General features: G+C 42.0%; 1 protein-coding gene across 2 annotated transcripts in view; it reads left to right on the top strand.

The window, feature by feature from the left end:
* The window catches only part of LOC130193150 (FERM domain-containing protein 5-like), a 70,331-nt gene extending 53,009 nt beyond the window's left edge, over window positions 1-17,322 (top strand). Inside the window, exons 3-15 of one of the 2 annotated variants that reach the window (XM_056413546.1) lie at window positions 63-167; window positions 705-747; window positions 911-989; window positions 3,406-3,503; window positions 4,690-4,813; window positions 7,586-7,673; window positions 7,877-7,965; window positions 8,918-8,981; window positions 9,083-9,174; window positions 9,665-9,739; window positions 10,384-10,452; window positions 10,571-10,677; window positions 13,339-17,322. In XM_056413546.1, the coding sequence (XP_056269521.1) occupies window positions 63-167; window positions 705-747; window positions 911-989; window positions 3,406-3,503; window positions 4,690-4,813; window positions 7,586-7,673; window positions 7,877-7,965; window positions 8,918-8,981; window positions 9,083-9,174; window positions 9,665-9,739; window positions 10,384-10,452; window positions 10,571-10,677; window positions 13,339-13,931 (1,626 nt within the window). In that variant the 3' untranslated portion in view covers window positions 13,932-17,322. The remainder of the gene's footprint in view (window positions 1-62; window positions 168-704; window positions 748-910; window positions 990-3,405; window positions 3,504-4,689; window positions 4,814-7,585; window positions 7,674-7,876; window positions 7,966-8,917; window positions 8,982-9,082; window positions 9,175-9,664; window positions 9,740-10,383; window positions 10,453-10,570; window positions 10,678-13,338) is intronic. The other variant, XM_056413545.1, reaches the window with a different exon arrangement.
* The last annotated feature ends 33 nt before the right edge of the window (window positions 17,323-17,355 follow it).

The raw sequence follows: 17,355 nt of genomic DNA, 5'->3' as shown, positions 1-17,355 counted from the left end.
TGTGAGCCATTGAGGGGAGTTCATGACGTGACTTTTTCTCCTCCTTATTATTTCTCCTTCAGCGCGATGCCAAGGGACAGTACCTGTTCGACGTCCTCTGCCACCATCTCAACCTCCTGGAGAAAGACTACTTTGGTATTAGATATGTTGACCCAGACAAACAGAGGGTAAGTGTTTCTCTAATAATAAAACAACTGCATTTCAGTGAAATGTGTGGCCCTCTCTCATCTCCTTCCCGCTCCCATCTGCCCATCTTCCTTCCTTCCTTTCCTTCATATCCACTCGATCTAATATTCCTCTCTTCTCATTTGTGGCATTTCATCTGAACTATCTGGAATGATTTTGAGTCATTTGCCCCCCCTTAAAAAGCAGTTCGCCCAAGTTTTGAGGCTCAAATCCCTTATCTCGTAGAACACCGTGTTACGTTGTCAGAGGTAATAGAGCGATCTGTTAAACAGGCCAGACTCGGATTTGAGGCCGATGACACTTCAGTTTTAAATTTAAATAAACGTTTTATGGAAATGTGAGAGCAGGAGTTCATTCACATTCATCGTGTTGTTGTCAGCGTGTCATCATCTCTGTGTCGTAGAGGTCTAAATAAAATAAAGGAGATGAGAGTTATTCTACTTCCATCCTTCACGCTCGGCTGAGCGATCAGACTCCTGAGGTCCTTAACCTCTCTCTCTCTCTCTCTCTCCCTTCAGCACTGGTTGGAGTTTACAAAGTCGATTGCCAAACAAATTAAATGTAAGTATTTAACAATTGTATTTAGTTTAGATTAGTTGGTTAAGATGATAAACCCTTTAAAAAAGATGTGCTAATTAAAAAAAGAAAAAGAAGAACACACCAAATGTGCCAACCACGTGAGAAACATGACGTATAGATATTCAATACGGGTCTCTCTCCCCAGCCCAGCCTCCGTTCACCATGTGTTTGCGCGTCAAGTTTTACCCGCCGGACCCCGCCGCCCTGAAAGAGGAAATCACCAGGTAAGATTCAAGATTGCTTGTTGGGCTGCAGATGGGATGGATGGAAAAAAACATCTTTGTGTCTCATGTCTCACTTTGTCTGACGGAGTTTTAAAAGTGACAAGTGTGACATGTCTTTTTAATTTTTTTTAATTTAAACCTAAATTTAACCAGGTAAATCCCATTGAGATTAAAAATCAGTTTTTTGAGGTTGACCTGGACAAGACAGGCAGCGACATAAAAAACACGAAGTCACAAAGAAAAATACAGAACAAGACGAATTAAAATAAACTCAAAGTTAAGAGACAAGTGACATAAACATTCAAAAACATGAAGTAGAATCAGTTTTTTGAGTTTTATGTAAGTCGGGTTGAGTGACATACTTAATTTTTAAATTTATGTATTTTTTATTTTCCATTTTATTTTTTATTTTAATATATACTTTAAAATGTAATATTGGTTTCTTGCTATTCCACTTGTTTTGCTTTGACTCTCTGTGGAGCACTTTGTAAACATTGTTTTTAAAGGTGCTATATAAATAAAGTTATTATTATTATTATTATTAGCGTTGCTCTTCACATTGTTGGACTCACAACTGCCTCTGAGAGTCCTAAAAATGATTATGTGCACTTATGCATGCATCACACGTTCGGCATCTTGTTCTATTAGTTTATTGTCTCAACATTTCAATGAATACATGATCTCATGCTACAAATCAGAGCTGGCATGATGCCACATTGGTGAAACGGGAGCCGCTATTTTTAGGGGCGAGGCAGCTTTCCAAATCCCAAAAGGTGAAAACATGTCAACATATTTTTGACAAACCTTTCCACAGACAGTCGGAACGTCCTGGGAGACACTCATCATGTCGTGTTCTGGTATCACAGATACCTGTTGTTGCGTAACAGTTACCTGTTGGGTCTGTTTATCCAACTATAATATGGAAAAAGTGACGTCTATAAAACAGAAATACAACTCGGGGGGGCATATTTCCAGTCAGCGAGGGACAATCACACCATACAACTTTTATTTTTGGGAGTAATAACCAGGGTGTAACCATTTTTACAAAGAGCAAACATTATTAGTACGCTAACATCAAACACTTTGGTTTTATTCAATCACAGGGAGTGTTTGTGTCTTGTCTTTCTCTTTATTTGTCTCATAAAATCCGATTAAAAGTGTTCTGATATCGTAGAATTGGATCACTACACACCTCTTAGGACTCTAACTATTATATTATTGATTTAAAAACTCAAAATTAAATATCTTTATGATAGATTTGAATGAAAAACATGTTTCCAGTTATCCTTCTTCATCATACAACTACAATCTTCTTAAAATGTAATGTGGCTGCAATCAGTGAAGCCGGTACACGAGTAGAAGCTCAAACCCCCGAGCTCAACAGTGAGACGTGTGCATGGGGGATTTCAGTTTTCTATTCTTTTTTTTTATACAATAAGCTGCAGTGTCATGAAGCTCCTCGCCACACTGGACTGCGTCGACAGCTAAACAAACTGCTCTGAGGAGTGAGGAGTGAGGAGTGAGGAGTGAGAGCCAGGGAGCTATACGGACAGATCTCTGTAAATCACTTCCCTCTGCCGATTGCCAAGCAGTGAAATCTCTTATTTACAATCCGGCTCTTCTTGATTGAGTTGAAGTGCCGGCTCCTCTCAATCCTCCTCTCCATCCTCCTCTCAATCCTCCTCTTCATCTTCCTCTCCATCCTCCTCTTCATCCTCCCCTCTATCCTCTACAAAGACATGGTGCATACGCTTAGACAACTGTCGTTATATTCTATGTCATTTTACACGGTGGTGGCAGGATGTACAATAAAAAAAAGGTTCAATAATTAGAAATAAATGTTTTAATTGCAATGTTTAGTTATTGCTTTGCTGATTAGAGAGAAACTGAATCCCAGGCGCTGCCGAGCGGGAACGTCGACTTCCTGGATGTTGTGGACAAAGATCCGAAAATTCAGTGACTTCCAGTGGGCATATTTTTTTAGACCTTTTTTTAATTCTCCAAATGATATGCCCACCTCACAGAGTTCTGCCTCCAGGTCGGCTTCATGTCTCGTGATCGTGGATTGCGCAATCTCAGATTCATACATATCTTTCTAGGTTATAGCTTAATTATGAATGGCTAATGAAAGGACCCCCGAGTCATGGAGTTGTTGCTATAGCTACATTCTTATTTTACATTTCACGACAGCTATTCTGAAAAAAAACTCGACGAGAAGACACAGGCCTCATGAGCTGTCGTTGCATAAGGTTTCTCAAGGTTTTCTTCTTCATCTCTTTGACCCCTTTTTCTGCTTCAGAGGATCCCTCAACTTCTAAATTGTAAACACATGTTTACAAGAAGCGGAGCGTCGGTTTTCGGGCTCATCTCAATAATGACCCAGATCAGTTTCTCTGTGTGTCTTCCCGCTCCGCAGGTATCTCGTCTTCCTGCAGGTCAAGAGGGATCTCTACCACGGACGCCTCCTCTGCAAGACATCCGACGCCGCCCTGCTGGCCGCTCACATATTACAAGGTGCGCCGGAAACAGGAAGTCAAACTCCATCACGTCACTCCTCTCCTCACACAGGGTTTACAATGTGACCAGAGAGCCAGTATAGCCACTTCTGACCGGGGCATTTTGGGACGGTTACATGTTTTATAGCAGACATTGTTTTGACGGTCGTCAGAGTCGCACCCCAAATCTAAAACCTCAAAATATATATGACCTTGTATCTTCTCACAGAGGTTTCAGAAGATTCAGGACTATTAAAACCCAAACTAACAGCTTCTTCCACAGAGCGGTTCCCCCCCCCCCCCCCCCCCCCCCACACACACACACACATACACACACACACACCACACCCAGCTGACACTGGACAGTTGGTGCGTGGGGAGCAAAATACTAATTTACACGACAGTTGTTCACTTTTAAGCCATTGATGCCTGTGTTTTATGTTTTATTTATTCTTATTTATTCATTTTTATTTTTTAAATGTCTTGTTTTAAATTATAAATGTCCTGTCTTAATGTTTTTATGCATGTTGTTTACCTGTTGCTGCTGTACTGACTGATGAGTTTTACAATGACAATAAACTTCCTTCCCTTATCTTTCCTTACCTTGCCTCACCTCTCCGTTCCTTTCCTTTCCTTCCCTCTCCTTTCCTTTCCTTTTCTTTTCTTTCCTTCCCTTCCCTTTCCTTTCCTTTCCTTCCCTCACCTCACCTCTCATTTCCGTTCCTTTCCTTTCCTTCCCTCTCCTTTCCTTTCCTTTCTTTACCTTGCCTCACCTCACCTTTCCTTTCCTTTCCTCTCCTTTCCTTTCCTTCCCTTACCTTTCTTTACCTTGCCTCACCTCACCTCTCCTTTCCTTTCCTTTCCTTTCCTTCCCTCTCCTTTCCTTACCTTTCCTTTCCTTCCCTCACCTCACCTCTCATTTCCTTCCCTCTCCTTTCCTTTCCTTCCCTTACCTTTCCTTACCTTGCCTCGCCTCACCTCTCCTTTCCTTTCCTTACCTTCCCTTCCCTTACCCTACCGTACGTTTCAGAATATAAATTTGTTGTGTTTATTATGAATTGACAAAGTACTTCTAGCACTTGCTGCACCTCGTGTCAGCCATGACGCTTTGGTAAGGCAATTACATTTATTTTTTAAAGTGTTCATCAATACATGGAAGTAAACCTTTCTTTCTTTTCTTTTGTTCCTCCCTTGTTTCCTCGCAGCTGAAATTGGCGACCACGACCCCGGGAAACACCCGGAGGGCTACAGCTCCAAGTTCCAGTTCTTCCCCAAACACTCGGAGAAGTTGGAGCGGCGGATTGCCGACATCCACAAGGCTGAGCTGATGTAAGGTGACACTTGACCCACGCGGCCCGATCCCAAACGTCCACTCCCACTGACCCGCACACACCGACTGCTTCACGCCACCCTCGCGCTTTTTTTAACGCACATTTTCCATATTTCTGCAGACGCTGTCTGAATGAATGACTCACCCGATTCATACCATTGTGACGCTAAACTCAGGGTGAGCAGGGAAGCATGGAGGCGTAAAGAGAAACAACACGTGGGTGTTCGGCCTTACACAGAACCGTTAACACTCAAGGATTTAAAATCGTTCATAAAAACACGTGAATCAGAGGAATACAAAAATAGGCTGTAATACACGTCTGTGACGGGACTTCTTCATGAGCTGGAAGTAAAGAGAGAGAGAACCTGTGACATCATCGCTGGGGTTCCCGGCGCCTCATTGGACGAGAGCCCCGGGAACCCCAGCGATGATGTCACAGGTTAAAAAGACCGTCCGTGCAGCTCACGTTGCTAAGAGGGGGCGAAACAACGTTGGTGCATTTAAAGAAAAGAACCCAAAGTGATAGTCCTGACTCCGCCTGAGCAAGAGACCGTGTTGTGTTCAAGGACACGCCTGGATCCTGAGAGAGAAACGACCACGGACTTCACGGATTCTTTCAATTCAACATTCGCTCTTTTGTCCGTCGCCGCCAGACGAGGGTCAGCGCGCCGAAGAACCCGCCGACGCGTTGAGGCTCAGTCCAAACACGTCCGGAGAAACACGCCGAGCCCCACGAAGCAATCTCAAGTAAGAGGCTTTTGCCTGGGCATGATGCAACAGTGTTATTCCATGATGATGTAATAATGTTGTTCCATGATGATGTAATTGATTTGTTCCATGATGATGTAATGGTGTTGTTCCATGATGATGTCATTGTGTTGTTCCATGATGATGTCACTGTGTTCCATGATGATGTCATTGTGTTGTTCCATGATGATGTCACTGTGTTGTTCCATCATGATGTAATGGTGTTGTTCCATGATGATGTCATTGTGTTGTTCCATGATGATGTCATTGTGTTGTTCCATGATGATGTCATTGTGTTGTTCCATGATGATGTAATGGTGTTGTTCCACAATTCCATGATGATGTAATCATGTTGTTCCATGATGATGTAATTGATTTGTTCCATGATGATGTAATGGTGTTGTTCCATGATGATGTCACTGTGTTGTTCCATGATGATGTCATTGTGTTGTTCCATGATGATGTCACTGTGTTGTTCCATGATTCCATCATGATGTTAACATGTTTGTTAACTTTTTATTATTGATTTTTCATCAGTATTGTTGAAGATAAATAAACTATTTTATTCTTTTAAAGAGCGTGTTTCTGTGATCATTGTGTGCACATGTGATGACAGCTGGTTGGTGATGTCAGCGTTCAACCCTTCACTCTGAATTCAGAACAAGACTTTTCACGATTTGACATTTTGAGTGAACACTTGTAAAACTGAATCCACAGTTTGGTTATTGGTTCTTTTTCAAAAGCACGGCTTAAGAGGAGCGTATATACTTTTAAACTGTGACGCTATACTTTGCAAACACGACTAAACAGATCACATGCAGCTCCTCACCGACGGTAACATTTCACACTCAGAGCATCTGAAAGTAAATATTCTGACTATATATCAGAGCTTTGAAATGTCACATCTACTTAATGTGCTGAATATTCACTTCTGTCCAATATGCATGTGTGTGTGTGTGTGTGTTTTGTTGTTGCCTTCATACTCCATAGACTTGCATACCTACCTCTGCAGAACAAGGCGCTAGACTCAGTCCGCTTCCCCGTGTCCAGGGGCCCTGCCTCCGGCACACAGGGGCCACAAGCCAGAGCCCAGTCAACCCAACAATGATCCGGGGAATGTTCCTTCGTTCCCCTTGGTGGGGCGAGACACTTCAAATTGTCTGGGAACAGTTCACAAGCTCATTTTGAGGGGCGAGGCGAGGACGTCCGGCTCGTTCTTCTACAGCGAGACACTTTTTGAGTGTGAGAGAGCTTCTCGCTCTAATCCACGAAGAAAGGCGGTTTTGCAAAAGCCGGACCACCTTTTGGATTTCGTGTCTTCGGGATGGGCGAAAGTTATTTGCAAAGTGTTTGCACTCCTCCCGGAGACATATTCCCAGTGTTCAGTGAGGGTCGGTTAGCGTTGCTCCGCCTGCTCCGCCCTCCAAGGTGCCAGACACGGCGTGCCAAGGTCACCGCCCCCGCGCCGCAGCAGGTGCACGCGGTGACTTTGTCATCGCCAGCAGACACCGCGTGGCATCCGGCGACTCAGTTGATGACTGCACGGTCCAAGAGTGTGTGTGTGTGCGTGTGTGTGTGTGTGTGTGTGTGGCTTTTCTGATTGGCTACTGCAATGCAAGTGAGTTTAACATGTGCTCATGTAAAAATGATAATAAGATGTACTGTGCATTCTGTGTTTGATCTGTTAGCTGATATGTGAATCAACCCTTTTTTTGTGGCACATTTGCATTTTTCTGTAATCTCACACTCTTTTTTACACACACACACATCGGACAGTGGTTTGATCCTACACTGCCCTCTATCGCTCATTTCCTCCACCTCGTTGTACCTGAAACCATTTTAGGGAAGAATCACCACGGCACTGGTCGACTTCAAGACTAGAGGGGAAACATTGCTCCTGTGTTTGGGAGTAAACACTTTGGTTTCAACTTATTTATTTCAAGAAATTGCACAAACCCTGAATCAAATGATGAGGAAATAGCCAAATAAGGAAATTAACTGACGCTGCGCTCTTTTTCTCTCAGAGGTCAGAGTCCTGAAACATCCGAGCTCAACTTCCTCCAGAAGGCTCAGAGTCTGGAGACGTATGGAGTCGACCCTCATCCGTGCAAGGTGGATTTTTATGCTGTATTTATGAGCTTTTGATTTGCATTAGTCTCAGCTTAATTGGATGAAATGTGTAAAGTATTTTTTTTTTTAAAGTCAATCATAAAAGGGGATTTTTATACTACAGTCTTGAAGTGTAATTAATAAATGTTATATACAATTATAATTCTAAAATTAAATAACATAACATGTGTTCATGTGCCTGTCAGGATGTGTCGGGCAACCCAGCTTTTCTGGCTTTTACTCCTTTTGGATTCACTGTGCTGCAAGGAAACCGGAGGGTCCATTTCCTCAAATGGTGAGTTGAGACTAACAGTTCAAACTTTACATGAGATAATAACAATATTTAGATCCGAGGCATGTGCATGCTCACACTCTCATAACATCGGACTTTATAGCAGAAAAGTAAACTCCAAAAGCTAGAGCAGCGCAAGGTGCTAAGCAGACAGAAATAATAACATTTAAACTTGAATGAGATAGAAACTATGTATAAACATACGTCCGTCCTTAATTAACAGCTTAATAAGAAAGCTTAAAGAAAAACATTTCACGTTCAAGTCCAAATATTCAAGTTTTACGACGACATAACTTTAAAAAAAAGCTTTTTATCGGAATATTTCATCACAAACTGTCCTTGTTTTTTAAAAACTTTTTTTAATGAAATACTATAATATGACTTTTGATTTTTACTCTTTCACTCACGTGTTAACATGCTAAACTATTACTATTACGACATTTTTATGACATATTAAATCATTACTTGTATGACATTTTTATGAGATAAAATATAATTGTCATTTTTTTACTGTAATACGACTTTTTAATTACCGTTTTATGACTTACTAGAGTATTACTTTTTAATTATTTTGTTATGGCATATTAAAGCTGTACCAGTCTCACGATAACTTTCTTATGGCACACTTTACGACGCCTTTTTAAGACTTAAAAAAAATATATATATATATCTCTTGCACCTTATTCTTGTCATTTTCTGACAGGATTAAAAATGTCGAGATTTACAAGATCAAAAATGAAGCACCTTTGGCCATTTTACCTCCAGCCAGAATACATATCTTACCACCGTTTATCTATTTCTGCTCATCCCTTCTTCTTTCTGTCTTCCTCCCTCCATCCTGCTCTCAATGTTCTGGTTATTTCCGTCTCTTTCTTTCCCACTTTGACCTCTTCATCATCATCTCCCTCTCTCTCTCTTTCCATCCGTTCTTCTTGTCTGTGTATCTCACCCACAGGGAGGAGGTGACCAAACTCAAGTTTGAAGCAAAGACGTTCCATGTTTATGCAAATCAGATGGAGGTATGTGCGTATGCATTATTAGAGCCTTTCTCGAGCCTCTATGGGCGACCGCTTGTCTCGTTGAAGTGTGGGTTATATAACCCGTGTAATGTATGTTACAGGATAAAAAGATCATACTGACGTACTTTGCGCCGACACCTGACGCCTGTAAGCATCTGTGGAAGTGTGGAGTGGAGAATCAGTCCTTCTTCAAGTGAGTCTCAAGACCTGCAGAAAGGACGTCATGTTTATGACTGTCATGTTTATGACTGTCATGTTTATCATTGTCATGTTTATGATTGTCATGTTTATCATTGTCATGTTTATCACTGTCATGTTTATCATTGTCATGTTTATCACTGTCATGTTTATCACTGTCATGTTTATGACTGTCATGTTTATCACTGTCATGTTTATCACTGTCATGTTTATCACTGTCATGTTTATCACTGTCATGTTTATCACTGTCATGTTTATCACTGTCATGTTTATGACTGTCATGTTTATCACTGTCATGTTTATTACTGTCATGTTTATCACTGTCATGTTTATCACTGTCATGTTTATTACTGTCATGTTTATCACTGTCATGTTTATCACTGTCATGTTTATCATTGTCATGTTTATCACTGTTATGTTTTTCTCTGTCTATGTTTATTATATGTTTCGTTAAATCCCGTTTTTCTCCTCCATGTTTGTCACAGGTTGGAGAAGTCGAGTCAGGTGCGCACCGTGTCCAGCAGTAATCTCTTCTTCAAGGGGAGTCGCTTCAGATACAGGTAACTTATTAAGTAGCAATATTAAGTACACATAAATATAAGTAAGTACACATTAAAAACAGTCATAGAAAAGTTCTACATATGTCTTTTCAGTGTTGTTGGAGCAGTTATTTGATGTTAGTATTTAGTTATTTTTTTGACAAATACTATTGTTTAATCATTCAGGTTGTTTGCGTATGTTGGTTAGATGTTTTGTTGTATTAGAATAGCTGTTTCTCATGATAGTTTTAGTTTAGTTTAATTCATTGTTGTTTAGTTATATTTAGTCTTTTGTTTGTTCATTTGTTCACTAATTGGGTAACACTGTGGCCACCTGTAGGAGTAGGCAGGTACAGGACCAGCATGCACCTGGGTAGGCCTGTTTTCCCCCCGAGCACAGGAGAGGCAGCGCGAGGAGTTCCTTTGTTCTTTTGTTTGTTAGCTTGTTTTGTTTTATTTAAATAACTTATCCGAAAAACAGAATCCTGAATGGACAACGCTTTCTTTTGTCTGCGTAAACCACAAACTCCATGTGGCGTCAGTGACAATTTGATTAATGTTTGTTTTGGATTTATTGGACAAATGGCCACTACAGGTGTAATCGTCCCTTATTTAGTCCTCAAGTTTTTTTAAATCACATTCTTTTTTTAAATGTTTTTTTTCAGTGGAAAAGTTGCAAAAGAGGTGATGGAACAAAGTGCCAGAATTAAAAGAGACCCACCTGAGATACACAGGTCAGAATCCTCAAAAGAAATGTAAATATAAAGAAGAAGAAGATATAGCCTGCAGCCCTAGATGTGGGTTAACAATGAGTTGTGACGTGTGTGTGTGTGTGTGTGTGTTATTGGTCAGGCACGGCATGGTGCCCAGTCGGAGCTGTCCCTCCATCACCCACGGCCCTCGTTTGACCAGTGTGCCGAGGACCCGACGGAGAGCCGTGCACATCTCCATCATGGAGGGTAAAACATCTGAGAAATAATAATTTACTATATATTTTCTACTGGTCTGTCTTTTATTTATCTGTATTTGTATTATTATTATTTCTATTATTATTTGTATTATTTTCTATTTTATTTAAGTTGTTCTTTTTTTCATTTACAATGTTTTGTTCAGTGAAACTGAAAAAAAAAAAGTTTAAAAAAAACAAAAAAACATGAGATAAATACTGTACAGTCGAGACCAACAAATAAAACTAAAGAGGTCACAGTTGTGAGTCCTCAAACTTTCTGGGCTGAGAGAACGAGACCGTCTCCATCAGTGTGAAGCAGATGTTGCACGAGTCTTAGTCCAGTGGTTCCCGACCTTTCATACACACACACACACTCGCACGCAGACACTCGCACACACACTCACACACACTCGCACACTCACACCGCTGGCGCCAGTGGCCTGTGGCAGTATGACTGACCCGCCTCCTCTCCGACGGGCCGTTAACCTTTTGCCGATGCGGTTCATTGTGAGTCAATTTGCTAAAGATAAATAAACCCATCGCACGGCGTTTTCAACAAAGACGGCCTTTGGTAAAAATGTAAAAAAACCTACCCCCCTCCCTCAGAGAGAGCGAGAGAGAGAGAGCGAGAGCGAGAGAGAGAGAGAGATCATGACATTGCAATAACACCCTGAAACAAACCCCCTCTGTCTTTTGTCCCGGTGGCATTTCCACTGGTAATAATATCTCAGCCTGAAAATAGCTGCTGATCTCAAAGGGGGGGGGGGGGGGGTGAGCCGCATTCCCCGGGGCCTTGTCTTTCACTCGCGGTCAGAGAACGAGTCGGACGTCAGGGAGAGAGAGAGAGACGAGGTAAAGAAAAGAGGACGAGTGTCGGAACCCAGCCGGGGTCAGTCGGCCGCCCGTCGCCATGGTGAAGTGTCTGATCTGGATCAAGACCACGGTGAACGTCCAGCTGCGCATGGTCAACCATTGCTTTCGAGATGTGAACGTGCGCGTGCTGTCCCTGGGGCCCCGGCTCTTGGGCAAGGCACTGGGGTTCCTACCGCTCTGCCCGGCGCTGCCCGGGGGTTCCTCTTCCTCCGCCTCGGGACCGAGCTCCGGGACCCCTTCGGGACGAGCCGCGCCTCCCCGCCTCCACGGCCGCAGCCCGCCGGCGGCCAACGCGGCAGCAGGTAAAACCAGGGGCCACCCGGGGCCACGCGGGGCGAGGGAGCGCCTCCTCTTTCTGTGGATCTGATTGTGGCCTCAGAGTCTGAGCTGTGAGACGGGAAGTTCAGGGTGAAGCTGTGTTTATCAGATTCAAAAACTCACACTAATATTATAATAATAATAATACATTTATTTTATAAGGTGGATTTCAAGGCACTCGAGGTCGCCGTACAACACGTTAAAAACAGTTTAAAGGATGACACAATGAGTCTCGTTTACTTTAAGGTTTTATTTAATTTAGAAATAGACTAAATGACAGGAGGACGGGCTCCGTCTCTTGGTCATGACAAGCTGACCACCTGTTGCCGCGGACTTGAATACTCCCAGTAAGCCAGGTCAAAGGTCAAAGACACTGATCAGATCTCGGCTTTAAGACTCATTCAACTGAACAGAATGAACTCTTCCTCTTTTAAATTGCCTACAAAAAAACCCCGGGTCCGGTTCTTTAGCGTCACACGTTTAGCGTCATTGACTTCTGACATGTATCCCGAGTTGGAGGAAAGCTCCAGAAGCTCCAGAAGCTTCCGTCAGTCGCTCGAGGTGACGGAGCTCTGAACGCTCTGTCTGCACCAATAAAGGTTTCAGATTCAAGAGCATCATTTAAACTGCATCTCAAAACATGTTCACACCGGCATTTGGTTCATTTAAATATGCTGTGTTTTACTTTTTATCTTCTGTTTATTTTATTGCACCATCTTTTACAGTGTGTTGTACTTTTTAATCTTTTAACTGTTGACATGTTTTGACCTGTTAACTAAATGTTTTAATTCACTACTGAACTGCACTTTGTGACACTTTGTCGGTGATAAGAGCAAAATAAATAAACTTTACTTATTACTCACTCACTTCCTTACTCACTCACTTACTTTCTTACTTCCTTCCTCACTCACTTCCTTATTACTTACTCACTCACTTACTTTCGTACTTCCTTTCTTACTCACTCACTCCCTTACTTTCTTCCTCACTCACTTACTTCCTTACTTCCTTTCTTACTCACTCACTTACTTCCTTACTCACTTACTTCCTTTCTTACTCACTCACTTACTTCCTTACTCACTTACTTCCTTTCTTACTCACTCACTTACTAAATTACTTATTTTCTTACTCACTCACTTATTACTTACTTCCTCACTCACTTCCTTATTACTTACTCACTTACTCACCTCCTTATTAATTACTCACTTACTTTCTTACTTCCTTCCTCACTCACTCCCTTCCTTATTACTCCCTTACTCACGCGATTCCTTACTTTCTTCCTCACTCACTTACTTCATTACTCACTTACTTCCTTTCTTACTCACTCACTTACTTACTAAATTAATTCTTTTCTTACTCACTCACTCACTCACTTCCTTACTCATTTCCTTACTTTCTTACTTCCTTAATACTCCATCACCAGACAGTCTGACTCTTTCTTTAACCCCCACCCCCTCTCTCTCTCTCTGTGGTTGTGTTCCAGGCCTGGAGTCCCTCCGGGACAGCGCTCACTCCACGCCGGTGCGCTCCGTGTCCCACGGGGACTGCTACATGTCCTCCCGGGGCCGCTCGGCGGACGAGGCCGCCAGCAGCTCGGCGGTGATCTCCGACGAGGCCTACAGCCCCTCGGACAGCGTGCTGCCCTCCCCGGTGGCCGAGCGCGGGATGGACATGCCGTCGGCGCGTCACCTCAACGGCGCCGCCACGTGCAGCGCGGCGGACGAGCGGCGGCCGGACGCCGGCGCGTCGAAGGAGGGCCACGCGGCGGAGTTCTCCTCCGGCAGGAGAGCCCCGCGCACGGCGCCCACGGGCAAGCCGTCACCGCCGAGCGACGTGGAGGAGCTGAACAAATTCATCCTGAGCGTGCTGCGCCTGTTCCTGGTCACCATCGGGCTGCTGTTCGCGCTGCTGCTGCTCCTCATCATGCTCACCGAGTCGGACCTGGACATCGCCTTCCTGAGAGACATCCGCAAGACGCCCGAGTTCCAGCAGTTCCACTTTGAGTACTTCTGCCCCCTGCGGCGCTGGTTCGCCTGTAAGCTCCGGTGGGTGGGAGGCTTCCTCATCAGTAAGTGAGGGCCGGAGACACAGGGGAGGTGGGGAGAGAGGAACGGATGGAGCCCCCTTTCACCTGACATCAACCCGGGAAGAGCTTCCTGTCCCCGGCCTTGTTTATTTTGTTTGACCATCACTGCAAGGATTGAAGGGGGGAAAAAATCGCATTTTATTTTGAAAATTCAGGTCATTTCAAGGTATTTTTTATTTTTTACACTAAAGCCACAATAAGAGCGTTTGATTTAAACACTGGGGAAAAAGAGGTACAAGCAAGTCAAATCGGTTAATAGTTTCCTTTTATTTTTGTATTAATTTATATATGCGTTGCAATATTGTTGTTCAGACACGATGAGCCTGGTGTGTTGTGCTGTGTGTGTTGTGAGAGTTTGAGTTAAGTATTAAGAGAAGATGGGGGAGGCAGTGGAGCTCATCTAATTTTTCATATTTCAAAGCCAACGACAACATTCAAATTCATAATGTTATTATGGTCCCTGCTATGAGATGGAAAACTGCAGCTTTGAGATGTCGTATAGCGGCAGAGGGGTTTAGAGAAAGTGTGAAATGGAAAACTAAGCAGCATTACTGACTGTAGATCGGAGTCAAATAACACGTGCACAAATTATTTATAATTGTCTTATATTCAAATTTGAGTACATACAGTAAAATCCATTTTACTGTATGTACTCAAATTTGACCAGAAAGAGCTGGAAAACAACTTTTTACAACTTTTAGATGATTGACAACGTCTACAAATTGTCCTAATGTGGTATACAACCCCAAAAATGCTAATAATGACTTGCTGTAGCTATTTGACCCAGGGGTCATGTTGGTGCTGCCCTGTTAAAATGGCTTGAATTATCGTTTATTTGTAATAAGTGTGATTAGATTGTGGTCCGACATCCATTCGTCGAGCCATTAGAGCACCGATGACGTTTTATTGTCCGATGACTAGAAATTATGGATAATTGTAAGGTTATAAGTAAGTACGGAGGTGGTAGGTTCACTAATTTTTTAAAATAAAATAGCAGCCAAATAATTATCATAGCTACAATGGACTTCAATGTGTAAGGAACAGTAGTTGACTGTAGTGAAGTCTTCGGTTAGTTTGACTCCCACTGTGTAGAAGTTTATCTTGATGTGCAATACTGTTAATATAAAAAACAAGATCCTTTCCATTCAGTGAAATTTGACCTTGTTTTACATTTTGTTAAAGTGCTAAAAATTACCGCTATATTCCCCCTCCACGTTATTCGGTTAAGAGATGTTAGTTCATGTGGAGTGAAGGTCGGAGAGCTTTAATTTTTAGCCCTGCTGTGTTCAAAGTGAAGCCTTCATCTGTAAAGGAAACATTTAAATCACATTTTTGTACAAACTGATGTCTCATCATGGTGGTTTTAACCCTCCTGTTACCTTGGGGTCAATTTGACCCCATTCAATGTTTAACCCTCCTGTTACCTTTATATTTACTGACATTTTACCCTTGGGGTCAATTTGACCCCAGCAATTAAAAGCTCCAGAAAATTATTAGAATTAATATTGTTTTCCAAGTTTAAGTGTGAGGTACTTTATGTTTGTTTGTTGACTACCTAAATAGCCCTTTAACCCTTGTGTTGCCTTAAGGTCATTTTGACCCAACTCAATATTACACCCTCCCCCCGCCTTAGGATTAATTTGACCCCATTCAATGTTTAATGTCGGTGTTCTTTCGGTAGTCAACAAACAAACATAAAGTGCCTCACACTTAAACTTGGAAAACAATATTAATTCTAATTTTCTGGAGGTTTTAATTGCTCGCGTCAAATTGAACCCAAAGGGTAAAATATGTTAGTAAATATAAAGGTAACAGGAGGGTGAAACATTGAATCGGGTCAAAATGACCCAAAGGCGGGGGGAGGGTGTAATATTGATTCGGGTCAAAATGACCCTAAGGCAACACAAGGGTTAAATATATAAAAAAGTTGATATTTCTTATATGTTTGACACAGTGAAAAACAGCCTGGGGTCAAATTGACCCGAAAGAACACCGACATTAAACATTGAATGGGGTCAAATTGACCCGAAGGTAACAGGAGGGTTAATAGACGTGAAGCATCATTTATTTTAAAGTGGATGTATAGTTACCGTCACGTTTACATCCCACAGCAATCTTCATCATCACACCTACCAAAGAAACTTGTTAGTCTGCTCTCCTTCTCTAGCCTTATTACATATTATTATTATTATCATTATGTCACAGTTTAGCTGCAGTGTGTCTTTACAGCTCAGAGCAATCAATGGAAAACCAGAACGTGTTAATTATTGGTCCTCTCAGCCGACAAGTGGGATCTAAAAGGTATTCTGTGTGTCAGTGGTGAGGATCGACAGGTATATATATATATATATAATATATATATATATAATATAATATATATATATTATATATAATAATATATATTATATATATATATACCTAGAAAGAAAAATGGATGTATTTTTTTGTTGAGGAATGGTATCGGATGCTGATGGACTGAGGGGTTTAGGCAGTTTTTGGAAAGTTACCATATGAATATTCACATCTTTCCCAAAAGGTTGGAAGTCAACACCAAACAGTACTTTAAGTTGATCCCTGAAGTATTATATAAATACCTGGTCTTTGAATATTGATTGGATTTTGGTACATTAATATTCATAAATGGCCAAATAAGTATTAATTCTGTGAGTTGGACAACTACGATTTAAAAAAGGTATTGATCAGATGAATTTATATTTAACAAACATTTTGTGGTTGGTTTTCAGACTTGATGAATTACTTGAAGGCAGACCATGTGATTAGTCGTATGATTTGTACTTTAAAGTCTCATTTTGTCTACGTGTATGACAAATGTAACAATTTGAGCAATAAAGAGTTATGAATAATAACCGCGAACAGCAAAGGAATGTGCTAAACATTCAAAACGTCCCTTTGAGGGGAAACGACCGTCGATATTGTCACGAGTCCCGTTTCATCGTTAACCAGGCGGCTCTTTTAGAGAAGCAGTTCATGTGGAGGAACCGGACGCCAACAGAAGACCCGCCCACTCAACGGGGTTTGTACCGAAAATGGAAGTTTGTATTTCTAGCCAATTCAGAACGGCAGCAGTAGCATATTCAACCACCTGAACGTCTCCTTAGGCTGCAGTTTGTATTTGTTAAAATCTGGTTTTCATTCACTTGTTCCGATAGACGGGCCACGGTTTGTTTTTGCCGAGTCGTGTGAAACCGGAGCGAGGCCCGACGGTCCGGCTGTAAAAGCTTCTTTCCTGCACCATGGAGATGTCTGTACGCATGCGTTCTGCTTTTATTACTTCCAAAACAAGACTGCTCATTTCCAACCACCGACTCAAGACTCGTGTAATTATTTGTTTATGAATAAACAATCTATTCTTGACATGTGTCAGCTGGTGCGTCTACAAGTTCAATCGGGAAT

Source organism: Pseudoliparis swirei, chromosome 4, assembly GCF_029220125.1.
Source record: "Pseudoliparis swirei isolate HS2019 ecotype Mariana Trench chromosome 4, NWPU_hadal_v1, whole genome shotgun sequence".
Lineage (NCBI taxonomy): Eukaryota > Metazoa > Chordata > Actinopteri > Perciformes > Liparidae > Pseudoliparis > Pseudoliparis swirei.
The sequence above is the reverse complement of the archived record's forward strand: the minus strand, read 5'-3'. Positions and strand labels throughout refer to the sequence as shown.